The 16,932-nt window shown below is 34.9% G+C and overlaps 1 protein-coding gene across 16 annotated transcripts in view; it reads left to right on the top strand.

The window, feature by feature from the left end:
• The window catches only part of RIMS1 (regulating synaptic membrane exocytosis 1), a 230,686-nt gene that overhangs the window by 127,562 nt on the left and 86,192 nt on the right, over positions 1 to 16,932 (top strand). For 15 of the 16 annotated variants that reach the window (XM_037034298.1, XM_037034289.1, XM_037034296.1 and 12 more), the window contains one exon: positions 5,635 to 5,747. In XM_037034298.1, the coding sequence (XP_036890193.1) occupies positions 5,635 to 5,747 (113 nt within the window). Of the gene's footprint in view, positions 1 to 4,409; positions 4,593 to 5,634; positions 5,748 to 9,494; positions 9,525 to 16,932 lie in introns of all 16 variants that reach the window. The other variant, XM_037034301.1, reaches the window with a different exon arrangement.

Below are 16,932 nucleotides of genomic sequence, written 5' to 3'. Positions count from 1 at the left end.
CTGCTTAAAGACCCTATTCCTATTAGTCTTACCTTTACTTACTTTGCCTGTAGGTTTAGTATAGAAAATTCAAACCTTTTATGTATATACATTCGTTTGATTATAATTTGAGCTCATTACTGATTTTCATTACAGTATAAATTACAAAGTTTCTAAGTGAATTGTTGAACAGCTAGTTACAAAAGAAGAATTGGTCTGGACTTTCTAAGTTTGTGTTAGTTCTTGTTTCATTAAAAGGTGCCTTGAGTTGACATCTAACTGCAGGTGAATCGAGGTCACAGGGTGAATGCTGCAGGTGCTGTTTTTGGCCTTCGGGCGCTAACAACTTCCCTGAAGGGGTCATACCACACAGTCACTCTTTGGCTTCTGGCAAAATTTGCTGTAATATTTATAAATTTGTATAATATTTGTAATGTTGAAGGTCTTTTGCTGGCTACACAAATTTGGCCTTATGAGCCAACAGCCTTGTAAGAAAATATCTGGAAAGGTATGGTGGTCATCTGTAGATAGAACGCAGGCAGAACTGACTTCTGACTTTTGTGCCTCGCTGTTTAAAGCATTGATTCACGTTCTTCGGGGAAACTCCAGAGTAAAAGTCTGACTTTTCACCTCCATGTGAATTCTGCCCCGTGAACCACTAGCACCATTTCTACATCCTGTGGTAGTGACTTTTCCTTCTTGTGGAGCCTGCGCTCTTAATCCTAACTGAGGGATGTTTTGCCAGGATGGGCATTTAGAATTGCTTGAGCATATGTTTTATGTGGCTCTAGTGCTCCTGGAAAGAGCATGTGTAGGCCTGTAACAGCCATTACAGGAGGAACCATTTTGAAGATCTAACTAAATAGCACGTGCATGGTCATCTTTTTAAAGGTCGTTTAAAAAACACACAGCTCTATTGTTAAGTTGCAATAGAAGCAATTTATTGCAAGTCCATCTACAGCAACAGACATGTCTGACTAACAACCTAAGTTTTTGGTGATGTGTTTTACTTAAGTTCAAGTCCTAAACACCAGTCTTAGGTGAAGAGAATAAGCATTTGTTGAACTCAGTGGTTAGAGATGGATTTGCAGGTGGTAGACTAGAGTCCGACATACTTATATTTAATTAGAGTTTTTCTCTAGAAGATTCATTTTTGTTTTAAAAATATGAGTTATATATAGACATATGTAGCAGATTAAGTATCATTCAATGCCATTTCTTATATGTTTTGCTCCTTCAAAATGTCAGAACAGGAGTAGGACTGAGGGTAGGAGATGGGGGTGGTCAGGGGGGGAGTGGTGGGGGGAGATGGACACAATTGTACTTGAACAACAATAAAAAATAATAAATGAAAATTTAAAAAATGAGAATAAAAATGTCAGGATACAGTACTATGAAATCTTGCTAAAATGTTGATAGCTGGACATATATTTACATTTTGTCTTACAAGATTAACAATATATTTAGGGGGGTGAAACTGCCATTTTATATCTCATTATATAGAAATATATTCTGCCTCAATAGGCAAAAAAGGGAGCAAATTTCGAAGCTCCATAGGCCTGTGTGGACCTTGCTTTTACCACATGTTGGCTCTTTGTCCTTTGACAAGTCTCTGTATGATCCTCAGTTTTTCCATCTATAAAATGGGGATAATAACACTTAGAACTATTGTGAGAATACAAAGAACATACATATGGATGTATATGTTCACATATACACATAACACATGCATGCATACAAGCACACATGTATATATACATGTGTGTCCTCAGTGTCTGGCATGTAGAGATAGCTTCATTTTGACGCTCAGTAAAGAAGAGTTGTCATTACCATCCTACTGATCTTCACTCACTTCTGTCCCATTCCCTAACATGGTGGTTCCTAATCTCTTTCATTCTTACATTCTTAGCCCACACAATTTCATTGCGCAGATCAAGGCTCCTCAGTCTGGATTCTCAACATTTCACCCCTGTACCTCAGAACTTCTTGATCAATATCCCCTTCTTCTTGTCTGAAACAAACCTGGGGCCATTATCTCATCTCTAAAACCTTGCTCTTCTCTCTTCAAGTTCTGCACTTTCACTGTCCTCAGCTGCTCTGCCTTCCTGCCATACTCCTCCCTCTTCCTCAGGCAAAGTGGTTTTCTGTGCCTGCCCTTTGGTCTGTGCTTTCATCCTTGTTACAGTTTGGTTGGTGGCAGGGACTGTTATGTTACTGAGGGACTTTTAGTTCATGTCAAAGAGAAAAATAGATGGGGCGTTAAATGATTAACCTGAAACAGTGCAAGCTGTTTTCAGACACCACAGGCCCGAGAGAGAGATGGCGCTTGGGAGATGAGAACATGAAGTCACCCAGCCTTGCTCTGTGTAACGCCTAGAAAGCCATTTCTTTGACCTGAAATTGCTTTTTATAACTTTGCCGTTTAGTTTTGTGCCACATCAAGTCTGCCCAAGTTACTGACATTTCAAGTCACATTTAAGAAGTACTTTTGGCGCTTATGACTTGCATTAAGAAATGAAGCAAGATCTTAGGGAAATTGCAGAATCCATGAAATTTCTCACTTCTAGGGTGAGGACTGTAGCATTCAATTTTCAAACTACGTTTAGGGAGTATATTTCAAACAAAGACTCTTTGAGATTTATTCTCATGATATTGGCTTTTAAAGCGTGATAGATAAAAAACTCATTCTCTATCATTGGAAAGGATTTGATCATGCAGGCCTTCTCATATAAATTATATAATTCTGTGGAGTTAAGTCAGTCCAGAATGAATGAAGTTTGATATGTAGAACACCAACGGTTCCTTTTCTCTTAATTTGGAAATCAAGGTGCAGACCAGGTTTGGGGATCTGCACTGGAGTCTGACAAAGCATTAATCCAGATCCCTAGAAGATAAAATGCACATTAAAAACCTAAGCTGTGTCTCTTTATTTTCTAAAACTTGACATTTTTTCATTTTACTGTTCTGAAATAAAGAAGATACCCTAAATCAGAATCATTATAGCTGTGAAAATCATTTTTCATAAAAGAAAAATTGTCAATCTGAATACAGGTTGAATAAAGCTCTCAGTAGTTAACACACTTCCTGTGATCAATATGTATTCTTTTCCCTCATACACTTTAACTTACTTAACTGAATTTTACAGCATTGTTTTAAAAAGAATGAGATGCTGTTCCATTGCTTCTTTCACTGTGGAAAATAATACATGTCAGATATCTTAAATGTGCATTTTATTTACACTATATACTAAAAATTATGAAAAATACAAAAATGTATGTGTTTTTTAAGAAGCACATATACAGGGTGGAGCAAGAAGTAGGTTTATAGCTCATATGAGAAACAGTTTATTCATGTATTATTATTTATTATTGTATTATTTTCTATATAAACAACTGTAAACCTACTTTTGCCTCCCCATATAGTAGTCCTCCCTTATCCATTGGGGATACCTTCCAAGACCCCTAGTTTTTACCTATACATACCTGTGATGAAATTTAATTTAGCACAGTAAGAAATTAATAACAATAACTAATAAAATAGAACAATAGTAATAAACTGTAATAAAAATTATGTGAATGTGGCATCTCTCTTTCTCTCGTCACATTGGACTGGGTAACTGAAACCATGGAAAGCAAAACTGTGGGTAAGGGGGCTGCTGCAAATGTACACATCAGCATTTAATTCCTAATCCTTAATTTATAAATTGGCTTTATAATAATTTTGAATAACATTGAGACAACTGTCAGAATATGGAAAAGTATCTTTTACATACATTTTATATACTAAAGAACTTGTTTTTATCCCTATTTCAGCTTTTTGCATTTAGTTTAATAATAAAGCGCTCTCCATCTTATTATATCATTTTAGTTTGTTGATCTGTTTAAATTAGCCTCAGAAGAGATCTTCGTTTGCCTGTCTATTTGATACAGACTTCTTGTTGCAGAGTAAAATTATGGATGAACATCATAAAAATATACATAATTCTATAGTGCATGATTTCTTCTTGAAGGCAAGTGCTTGAACAGCCCCAAGTTCATTGATCAGATATACTCATTCAGTTAGGAAGTCTTTGTGAGCTCTTGCTATCTGTGCAGCTGTATGGTAGACACTAGAGATACAGCCCAGTAAAATAATAATAAAATAATAATAGTAATAGAGAAACAGAATTCTCTGGCCTTATGGAAATTATAAGATTTATTACATTGAAGGAATCTGGATTAGCCCTTGAAAACTACATGACATGCACATTTTCAATAAACTGTCAGTTTGAATTGAATTGCATTTTAGTAACTATGTGGTGGGTTTTCTTCTGGTTTTTAAAATCACTGTCTTGTAAGATTAACCTGGTCTTCCTTGGACAGATGTGTTGCTATTAAAGATAATGTGAACCTGCTGCTGACTGAAGATCTTTTTTGACCCTAATGTTTTAGGGTTCTCCCACCATGTCTTTCTAGAAGGGGATACGCAGCCCCAAGAGCGACTGATCAGCCAGTCCTTAGGGGAAAACATCCCACTCGCTCAAGGTCGAGTGAGCACTCTAGTGTCAGAACACTGTGTTCTGTCCACCACCTTGCCCCTGGAGGGTCGGCGCCACCTTCTCCGCTTCTGACCAGGTCGCTATTCAGTGTCCAGCCTAGCTTTCATGTCCTGCCTCCGGGTGTCACTGTGGTGTTGTACCTTCCTGAGCACTCGATGCTTTCACTCATTATGACACCATGATTTTTAATCCTTTCTTTGTGACACAAACCTCTCTCACATCCTCTATTACTTGCATCTATCTCCACTGTGCCGGTGATATTCTATAGTTCCTGCCAGTGAGCTATCATTGAAAATTAACTTTGGCTGTGTTATGTCCTTCCATCTGTCTGTGGCATATTCATAAATATATATTAATTATATAAAATCATGTGGAATTAAATGTATATTTGCTTTAAAAAGTATAAGGAAGTTAAAACAAACTTTGGTATGTGTTCATTAAAATCTTAGTTTTAAAGTTCTTTAGTTTAAAAAAATATGTCCAATGCCAGCAGATGGAGATCAGCTCACTCCGGGGCAGCAGCAATGCATCTTTACACATCTAAATTCTTACTCGTATTTTCAGTTCTTGCAACAGTATGTTTCGTAGCATGTGCCCAAGATTATTTTTTAAATACCTTTCACGGTTTTTTCTATTTAAAAATAAAGTGCAAGTAAATGGTAATTAATAAAAAGTCTTCAGCTCCAACTAATCTTATCACTTATAAGTGATTCTAGATATAAATACGGCTTTTATAATAGCAATTTAGGTAATAATCTTTCTTGACTAATTTATGCATACTGTGAAGATTCAGAGGCTGGAATTAGGTATTTTTGGTTCAGCACTATCCAGAATTGATAACCTAATAGAAAGCCACAACTTCCTGGAAAGTTCATAAAAAGAAATGAGTCCAGTTCTGTGCAGTCCAGGAATTCACTATGCGTAGCTGGATATGACAGACACTGCCCTCTCTCTTTGTGATTTTTTACACATATCATAAAAAGTTTTGATGTTTTTCTTCCAAAGACCTAGTTAAAGGGTTTATATCTGTATTGATAATAGCAGGAAGAAGGAAAAGATTTGTATCAGGCCCTCTTGAGATTTCCTCATTTCATCCCCCACTTGTTTTCTGCCCACAGGACGCACCGACAAGGAAGTCCACCCCACTCCCCTCCCGCAGACCCGACCTTCAGCAGTCGAAGGGGAAGGCAGCTCCCACAAGTGCCAGTGAGAAGCAGCAGTATAGAACAAGGTATCCGCTAAAGAGATCACTGTCCAAAAACCTTGGATTTGGGAACCACCTGTTTTGATACTTCTTTTAGTAAACAAATGGTATTTTGATGACATGTAGTTTGCTGAATCTTAAGAATTTAAATTTCTTAGAATTTTAGTTCCAGCACTGAGTTGTAATGGTTCATGGCGTATTCTGTGGTTTTGCTGAGTGAGTGAATTAATGAATTTTAGATGGTCTATTGAAAGAATGGATTGAGCCCTACAGGTACCTTTTTTCAAGACAAAGAAAGAAAATAAAAAATTGTAATCCTCAGTGCAGCGTGGTATATTGTGTTCAAAGAAGACCTTGTTATTTAACCGTGTTTTTCAAGTATTTGCTTGCTTAAATACTTGATCACATAGGAAAGACTTTACTAATTTTTTTTTAATTTTGAATTCTTTGAGATGTCTTGCGTTTTTATATAAATTTGATAAAAAACTGACTTAGGGTACACATTTTAGTGTTCTGTTAACAGTCCATGTTACTTAAAATTTCTTTATTTTAAGCATAGACACACTGTGTTTTATTTTCTTAGGGTGAGGGTGAGAGAGTTTTGGTAATGGAAATTAAATTCTCTAATCTACCTGGGCTAGACAATTGATATACTGGGTTAAAATAGTCAGTTTCCTTCATGTGACCCAAGGTGCTGTTCAGTTTTTCAGTAGGTGAAATTATTTGTTATCAGTATATATTTTTACATTAATCTTACCAGGAATTTGGAAAGTAGTTTACTGAAATAATTTTGGGGGTTGTGATATAAATGCATTACATTTAAGATATATGTTAAAAATCTTTTTTTTATGAAACATCTGAAAGGTTGACATTTTGGATAATTTTTCAGCAGTGTTTGTTGTTACTGATGCTACTTGTATTTCATTTCCTGTGGAGGGTGCTTCAAGAGCTCTACTGGTGTATCATAGAAATGTTAGAAACGCAAGAAGATAAATACATTGTTTCAAAGACTAATACGGCAGAGTTTGTAAGCAGAATATGTGGTTATAGAAAAATTAGTGTAGATTTTAAGAAGTTATCAGCTTTCTGATACAGGAATGCTTCTATAGTAAACTCTGGATTTATATTATTTTTTAAAAATCATACATCCCATTGATATATGCTTTACTATTCGGGCTTCTTATAAGGGTGTTCTTTTAGTTCACCAGGAAAATATGAGGCACTGTGAAAACCTGACTTTCTTTTCCAAAATACAAATTAACTGGAGTTCTCAACTTATGTGTTTAATAAACTTTCACTTTTGGGGGGAACATTTTGAGAAGATAATTCATAACTGATAATTATGAAGACTGAAATTAGCTATAGTCTAAATGAAATTGTTTTAAAATTTACTTTTAGAAAATAAAATTTGGTGTTTATTTAAAGTGTCCATTCATGACTTCCTGTTGCACAACTAAGCAAACTACAAATTCTGGTGTTTGGCTACAATTCAGTGTTACTGGCCATCTAAAATGAGTCACGTGTTCCTAAAATTCTTTGCATTTCCTTTAGTTGCTGAAACACTTCAGGTTCAAATCATATAAGATTACTGCATATAACTCTCATATAGTAATATTGTAGTTATATTATTCCTGTAGACATATACAAATTGCATCTACAATATCAGTTGAATTGTATGCTGGATTTTGTTTTTTTTTAAGCTCATGTTCTATTGTTAATATCAACATTACTGTTTATGATATTCATATTCACAGTTGTCTTTCAGATAAATCATCAATTTGTAAAGATTGAATTGAGGTGGGAAGAAAGGAATGGCTGAGGATGAAATTGATGGAGTTATTTTGCTACTAATATCACAAATATGCTAGTAAATACATGTATGAAGTTCCTGAAATTTATGGTTACATAGATAAGACCTCCTAAGAATATGACAACACGTTATTATATCTCAGTGTTCTTCTGTAATTAAAGTAGATCTGGTTATTTATGATGTTAATATGTGCTTTGGGACTTTTGGTAAATGATACTACCTCCAGTTATCTTACTATAGATCTATTTCAAAGTGAACAGTTCACGTGGCATCTTTGTGTATCCTAAAATGATATTTTTAAAAGTAAATTTCTAATGTAATGTATAGGCTAGATAGAATTTAGCACACTCTATTTAACATTGATTACATTTTTGTTCTTAAAGCTATAGAATTACCTTCTTTTCTTTTGATATTATTTGTTAAACTTTATTTCTACCTTCGATGAAAATTAATGGTCTACTGCACTTGACTTCCAGTTTTTTGTTTGTTTGTTTTATTTTTAACAGAGGGTAATTTTCCTTTTTAAAAGATAATTGAGTTGATAAGTAGTTGATCGGTAAGAGCAAATATTTCACAAGGTATAGATTCCTGGATAGCGATGTAATATTTGTTAAACTTATAAAATAATTATGTACAAACACAGTTTCTGGATATAGTTATCCACATAATTATTTTTAGGATGCATGCTGAGATGATTAGATTGTTTGGGTTTTTTGTTTGTTTTTTTTTTTCTAATTCAGTGTTGCTACTGTCCTTTGTACTGTAAAAGCAATATGTGTTATTTTAAAGGGCACCATCCTTTGAAAAGGCATGTTTACTTAGTTTTTGAAGAAGTATTTCACAGTTGTTTTTAAAATTAGGAATGCTACATGGACTTTGATTATGTTAAAGTTTTTTTAGGGGAAAAGGAGATAGGTGATCGCAACACAGATTTTGAGATACAATAGCTGGAAAAAAAAAGCCTTGAAATTTAGGTAATTCAGATAGCATTATGATAATTGAGAACAAAGACTTACAGGAAATTTATCTGGGTGTATTTGAGTGTTGTACTCCAGTGCAGCCTTTACATAGTGCAAAGCTTGAAAGTACCATATTGTTCGCATAAAAATGTTGTATGGGTTTCTGAAATCAAATGATACTTTTTTATTCTCAACTGGATGCTTTTTAAAGAAGATGTATTTAAAGATTATTCATAAACTAACATGCTGTGCTATTTGTCTTTTATGTATTCTATTATATCTGCTACCTATAACTCTAATAATAGTCTTCTTCAGAATAGGTCATTATTTCTTAGTAAATGGCATACTAACAAGAAGGTTGATATATAGCTTATGAAATATCTAAGAAATATAGCCTCCAAAGAACAATTTCACCATGACATCTTGATATCATTGATTTAAGAAGGAAGAAAGGGTTCCTTAAATTAGACTATATTTTTCCATTTGGAAAATGTTGCAGAATATTTTTCATGATGAAAAGAAAATACCTACTCCTAGTAAATGGAATTTATTTTTCATAGATATATTAAATTTCAAATCCAAAATGCTATTATTTTAATTAAAATGTGTTATTAATATTAAATATGCTTTTCAATTGTTCTACAATAAAAATCATAGTAGATTAAAATTAGTATGTTTTCATCAAATTGGTGCTGAAATATCTTTTAATTCTTGAAAAGCAAGAAAAATGCCACAAAATGTTTCAAATGCCAAATGTATTAATTTCTCAATGTTTCTCATTTTATTTTAAATCTCTAAATTGTTGTACTCATTCTTTCTTTGATTAATTTTAGTACCATATTTGAGACTGTCTCATGTTTATCATTGTAAGTTACCATGCCACATTATATGTTATGCATTTTTATCATTCATATCACTGTGTTGATCCATATTTCCATGTCTAACTATAAATTTGCTGATTTCTTTCTTTTGTTTCCATCATTATGTGCATTTAATTCATTGAAGAGCAAGAAAAATATAACTCTTCTACAAAAGGTAAATATTAATGTAAATTTTAAGCCATTTCCTATTTATTTTCTTTCATAATATATGAGTTATTAACTGTATTTATTGAAATAGTGAGCAAAATTAGTTAACAGTAGCTTTTTTCCCTGCAATGATTTTGTGTGGAATTTGGTATCAGTTATTTTATATTGTGAGTAGTTCACATCAAAGAAGAAATTATTAAAATTAAGAATATTTTTGCTTCAAAATTTATTCACACTGCCAACTAGAAAAATTTTTATAGATTTTTGTTTTTGTTTGCAGTCCCCTTCTCTCACATATATAGCGATTTAATTCTGACCTTCTGTTCGGGTTGGTGACTGGGACAGCGGCGTAGAAAACCCCAGGCTCCACCTTCTAGATGGCTGTAACCCTAGTGAGTGTTGGGCCCCCACTGCAGTCACCCGTTGGGGAAGTAGTTGCCAAAACATATCCCTCATGACCCTAATAGTGTCATCATACCCAGCAGTCTGTTCTCCCCAAGGAATGTAAGAGGAAAACCCCCCAGCCTGCTATGTTGGCGCATTGCGGAATCCTATCTCATCATCTTTTGTATCACATCTGAGTTTTGATCTTAGACTTGAGTTTCAAGTAAAGGCACACCTCATCCCACTCTCATGTGCCACACACACCATTTCCTGTTCACTCTTATTTTTGTCCTGATAATTAAATATGGGAGCATGGCTTTTGCTTAGTGAAATAATTTTAATAATACTTAAAATTTTATAGTGCTTTATAATTTAATAAAAATACATTTATCCAAGACTTGTGTATCAATGATTGAATCAGTTTGTTGTCCATAGTAACCCTATAAGTCCTGAGAGTGGCAGCATCCCTATTATGAATGATAAACAGGATCGGAGAGGTTAAGACACCCATTCATACCGCTGACAAGAAGCACACTGCAAGCCTAGGTGTCTTACTTTTAACTTCCTCCCTCTATAGTTTAGTGGGCTCTACTTTAAAAGACACAAATCATAAATGTATTATCCCTACTCCTAGTATATTGACTTGTGTATTATGTTTCTCAATGTCACAGTGTGAATATGCAAGATAACCTTCAGTTACTTATTTTAGTTTGAATTTACAAAAATATATGTATATTCTGACACATACTGCATATTCTGACGTAGTGTATTATACCCTAGTCAATAAATATATATCAATAAAAAGTAAAATATTATTCAATGTGATTAAGCTGTTTCGGTCCCTAGAGTTTACGTAGATTTCTGGCCGTCGTTTGTTTTTAATTCGTGTACCAGAAACGGTGTTAGGTCCTGTAGCACAGAAACGGCTAGTGCTCTTGTATCTAGAATCAGAAGAATTTATTTGTATTTGCAAGGTAAATCTTAGTATGATAAAGGCAATACATCTTTATATTGGAAGTGAGTCATGACCTAATTCATTTAGACAAAAGAACAAAAAATATAACAGTTCTTCATTAGAGCTCTACCATACATATTATTACTAGCCAAAAGCTATAACTATCTGATCAGAAGAAAACAAAATTTCCAAGTGGTACAGTCTAAAGTCTGTAGGAAATGCGTGCATTTAGAGGCTCACTACAAAGCATGTCAGACCGTTGTATTTCTACAAGGCCATTGTGTTCTGGCTGAGATGTGCTGTCACTCTGCCAAGTCTTCCTTGGACTCAAGGTGTGGATCTGCCTCACAGAGTGGACCATGTGGCGGCAGACCACCAAAGGGGCATGTCCCAAAGTGTGTCCAGGCAGGCCCCGGGTGCTGCCCCCTCCTCAGGGACTTAGGGAGCACAGCTGAGCCACGAAAAGTTTGAAAGCTCCCAAAGGATAGAAGCAAGTTCAAAAAAATATTTTAAAGCCACATTTTAGATTCACATACCCCTTAACGAAGAAAAAAAAAACAACTTGTTTTGTATGGAGACCCCACTACCTTGCTGCTGCTGTGAGCTCATCTTTACTAGGATCAGTCACATGGGAGAACTCACCTTCCTCGGGTGCTCTGGGGACAAATGAGGACAGGGACATGCCATGCCCAGATGACAGTGCAGGCTATGGAGCTCCCAGTGAGAGTTTGCTTTTTATGAATTCCAGATAAGCTTGTAGGACAACCAGTGAATGGTGCCAGTTTGTGGAGGACACAGGTTTCCTGGGAAGCTAGACTTTCAGTGCTAAAACTGGCATAGTTCTGGGCAAACTGGGACAGTTGGTCACCCTAACTGTAGGGGACCAGTATATAATTTTCCAGCATATATATTTGTAAAGCGTATGCCTTTATAGCACAGAAAGAGCAGTGTGAAATACTATTGGTGTTTTGAATGGTAACTAAAATTCAGTGAGCACTCTCTATCAGTGGCTCTACTAAGAGTGTTGTATATTTTTACCTCATAATATTTGTACAAACACCTATGACACAACTATTACTAGCCTCATTTTCCAAATGAGAAAGCTAAAACTTAGGAAAATTAAAAGCTTGGCTTCTTGTCAGTCATAAATTTGACAAACGGTAGAGCCCAAAACTAGCTTCCAGTCTCACTCCCAGACTTAGTTCTCAAACACTTTGCTCTAACAGCTTTTCCAACATTCGAGCAGCAGTTATGGAGAATCTGCTGTGCCCACCGTAGCACGAAACCATGGTAACAAAGTGTGCACGACTATAAGGAAGGCATCATTACCTATTTTTTTGGAGAACTAAAGGGGGTGTGAGGATGCCTGAAGTGCCAAAGCAGTTGTGAGGCAGAACCAGATTTGGACTCCAAACCCCAGGCTCTGTCCACTGTCCCACGGTGCTGTGAGATCTGCCACTTCCACAACACAATCTTGGAGAGGCCCCACGGGGGTCCTGCCACCTCCAATGACCCGATTTTCCACCACTGAGCTGCATTTCCTAGTACTTGCCTTGCCCCTCAAGTTACCATGCCACTTGAGAAAATAAAGGTATGGAATACAGATAACATATTCTTGGGGTTGAACAGTTAACTGAAGAACTGCCAATGTTCATATTACATTATTTACCTTTTACCTCCCATTTTTATGTTAGAAGCTGAGATGCCATATAATTGTAGGCTTCACAAACTGCTTTGTAGGCATATTTTAAATTATTCATTTTAAAATAAGCCAACTTTTCCCTCTCTGCTACATTTCTTGGACAGTTTTAAAGAGCCCATGAATGTAGTTTGGGGGCATCGAAATAATGCAATAAGAAGATCAAACAGAACCAGAAATTAAATGACTTCAAGGTGAGAAAAAATGCTATTATCATAATAAATTTCTAATTTATATGGCTTTGGGTTGTATTTCTTAAGTGCGTTAACTTTTGGCTTTTGGAAGCAATTTTGAATTATAACTAAACATATTATAATATATTTTCCATAAATATGAATTTTCTTTATCATGAAAAATGTGTAATTTACACACAGAATAAAAGGTAATTAGATTTCAAGTGATTAAATGATTTGAACAGGAACAAAGTTAATAGCATTTGTTGCTTTTTGCTTTCCTGTTTCATTTATAATATTTATGATTATTATTGTAACAAGGTAATAAGGGGTATTTAAGGATTGTCTCTAGTCAAGTGTACTTTAAAGTACAGGTTTTTATTTAAAGTGGTCAAATAAATTACCTATGCTTCCCTCCCTTATATATTGGCCAGAACAGTTTGAAGCTAATCTTACAAAATATAATCGATATGGAGCCTTATTTTGGTGCAATCCAAATGTAATTACTTTAATAATTTTCTGTTACATTAGTTTTATATAAATGATGTTTGCATATTTACTGTAATAGTATACCATGGCTGTGAAGCACGTTATAAGAACAAATATGGTACACAACTTTTGCTAAAAATGAATAATTTGTGTTTTCTAAGGAATCAGCATTATTGTAACTCATTAAGTAGAAAAGGACTTCAATTTTATTTATATCTTTATTGGATGCATGTTTAGTAGATATTAGGCTAGATGATTCATATCCTGTTATGTGAAGATTCTGAAGATTCAGTTTTCTTCATTTTTCAGGGAAATGCATTTCCTAAACACACATGAGTATTTAGGAATGCTTATTCATAAATAGTTAGAGTTCCATTAGTGAAAATGTCTAACTTATCTTTTTTTCTTACAAATCCAAAAAGGTAGTTGTCATTCTGGCCTAGAGGGCAAAGCAGCCCGTAAAAAACATTTCAGAACTCCTGGTTCTCACCCTGTTTTCCCATCCTGCTGATTGCAATGTGGTTATTTATAATATTATTACAGGCTTTGGAGACTTCAAGGTATTTAACACCGTATCAGCCAAGCTTCAAACAGCAAGATGTGCCCTGTTGAGCTAGCACGCGTTACTCCTTCATTCCTGGGATCTGTAGAGGGAAGTGCTGAGGAAAATAGAAGGCAGACAGATTAAATGGATAGGCTTTTTAATTTACTTTTTCCTTTATATACACCTCCTAAATATTGTATTTTTTACAAATTTTAAAATGTGCAAACACTTATTACAGGGAAAAAGGAAGAGACTATCAAAAATTGATGTTAGATTTAGCATTTGTGCTACATCAAACCTTTCAACAGAGATTCTTTTAACATCAGTGTGATTGGAATCATGAAAAGTTACAGGTACACATATCAGAGGTCACTCGGGATAAATGGGAGCTCTCAGGGAGTGAGTTTGTTTCCCAGAGGAAGCCTTCACTGCAGGGGCTGCTCTCCAGAAAGATGGTATTTGAAGAGGTGTCTCTTAAGGAGACAGTGCTCCCTCTAAAAACCAGAATACATTTTGAGAAAACTAACCCCATGTAACATGAAATGACAGGTAAGTTAACAGATTCTTTCATCAGGAGCCTGACTTTCTTATCAGTCAAATATCTGACTCGCATCTTCAGTGTTATATCGGAGGGTTCGCAATTTTGACACCGAGAGTACTGTCTGCGGTGGGAAACCCTGAGTGTCGTTTTAGGCGGTTCAGTGACAATTGGCATGCTGGAACCAGAGACGGCGCTGCGGTTTGGGCTGCGCTGAGGTTTGAGTAATCGTAAACACAAATTACCTGTTTCCCCCATGCCAGCATTCCACTGCGGTTATCTACCAGAACGCAGGTTGTTTGCTTTGGAAGCCTTTAAAGACAATGTGATGTTTGTAATTAATGTGCGTTGTTGTTGTGTTTCATGTTTCACATGCTGGATAGATGTTGGCTTTATTTTATTGTTAATATCATTATAGTATAATCCTTAACATCCAAAAGAATTAAGCAAGGGTGTAAGAGAAACAATTTGGCACACTTTGTTTTGATACTTTGCGACACTTGCAAATTCAAATGCATTTTGTTCTAAGATAATGACCTAGAACTAAGGCATTTCTGTTATAATCAAAAAAATTTATACATTTAATGTCCATGTACATATACTCTATATGTGGTTAGTGGGGTAGAGGGTACATAAATATTAAATCAAAGTTTACTATACTTCTATGACTAAAAATAAGTATAAACATGCAAGGAATATATATTTTATTGGAAAATAAACAATAATGTAAAATACAACTGGCCAATTTTTTCAATATATGTAGTCTTGATTCATTGGCAAATTTTAAAATGCTGGAAATTAGGTAACAGAACAAAGAGAAAGCCTTTTGAAAATGTGAAAAATAAAAAAATACTACACCAATACCAATACCTTACAGATGTGTTATTAGAATCATAGACTAAAATGACAGATTACTCTAAGTAATCTTTAGTAAAGTAAACTTACTTTAAGTAAAGTAAGTAAAGTAAAGTAAACTTACTTTAAGTTTTACACATGAAACTCCATAGTGGAGAGACGCACCAAGAATTGATCAGTGCAGCATCAATGAATGGGAGTGAGTCTAGTGCTGAGTCTATGCTCAGTTATTCCCAGTCTTGGGGTTGTTACCATTTTGCCACATTGCTTCCCGGTGTATGAGGAGGGTACCCCCCAAAACCGGAACTATCTTCTAAATGGTAGGTCCCACGCAGTACAGCCTTCCCCCCAGGTGAGTGTTCCAGGAGCTCATCTGTACTAGTGTACTACCAGCTGGCCTTGTTGGGAGAGGCTGTGTTCGGCTTCAGTTAATTTTTTTCAAAGACAGTGTTTGCCCATTTTATAATGGGCAATTTACAAGTGCACCTCCCCATACCAAGCTGAGTCTATGGTAGTGTTTGACCCAAATCGGCATGATCCTGTGCCCCACCCTCCCTCAGGGTCCTACCCTGAGCAAACTTTTTTAATTTCCCTGGTTGAAAAAAGGCCTCAAAGGGAAATGTTTTGCTGATATGGAAGAGGTCAAAGGATAAAATAGCAGAATCACTAAAAGCCATTTAAAATTGACAAATTCAAAAACTTGTGAGCAGTGGAAAAAATGTCTTGATAACTGTATTACGTCAAATGGAGGGTACTTTGAAGGCAACTGGGATTTAAATGTGTAAAAATAAATGCACAATTTTTAATAAATAAATCCTGTTATCTGGGAGGTCCCCCTTGTATGGAGAATGTTTGTCCATCTTAATTTATATTCCTCTGAAGTCTAAAAACTGTGAGTATAGACTAGTATTACATTTCGAATTTTCAAGTATCAAATTATTTTTCTCTCCAGGCTTTATAATTTTTATACTGATTAAAGATTCAATAAGCTAATTTTTCATCATTTACTACTCTTTAATCTCAGTGTTTCATATTATATCTTTTCTTATATTTGAGCTCCCCTATAAGTGATTTTTTAAAATAAAGTGCTTCAGACAGGGGATTCTTTTCAATGCTGTCAATAATTAAGGCATTTTAGGTGTTTCATTCTACCTGACAATTTCCAGATAAGTGGTTATTTATCACTTAATGCATGTTTCTGAGTCACGCATTGAGAAAAGATGGGGCTCCGCTATCGCCGAGCTCTCGGCATCTTGCTGTGCAGCAGGGAAGCAGAGGCATTAATGTTTCTATTCATACTGCATGACAGCGTATTGTAGTTAACTAGACAAGCTTAATTATTCTGTCCAGATTTTATCATGTATTACTTTTGTCATATGTACCAGCTAACCTTGTTATAAAATACTGTTTTACCTTAACATATTTAATCATATAGAAATTCTTATGTTTTCTTTTACAATCATATTTTACCTAAAATACTTGAAAATTGGAAAGTTTAACAGTGTAATGTATGGATTATTTTTTGCTGATAAACACACACATTCGAAATTTCAATTTCATGTTAATTTAGATGCAGAGGAAGAATTGTGAAATACTTAAGAAGATCAGATCAACTTCATCTTTATATAATTGTAAATTCATGATTAGTATTTTAAATATATTTATGAAAGGTTAAAGTTTATAGTGATCAGAAAGCATCTATACCTATAACATTGATAATATTTTAAAGCAAATTACAAATGACTGGTAAGTCAAAAGAGTTTCTTTTCCAGAAAATT

The sequence above is a fragment of the Sturnira hondurensis genome, unplaced genomic scaffold (genome assembly GCF_014824575.4).
Source record: "Sturnira hondurensis isolate 20B ecotype Veracruz unplaced genomic scaffold, ASM1482457v3 Scaffold0022136, whole genome shotgun sequence".
NCBI lineage: Eukaryota > Metazoa > Chordata > Mammalia > Chiroptera > Phyllostomidae > Sturnira > Sturnira hondurensis.
This window is presented reverse-complemented; position numbering and strand designations above follow the sequence as displayed.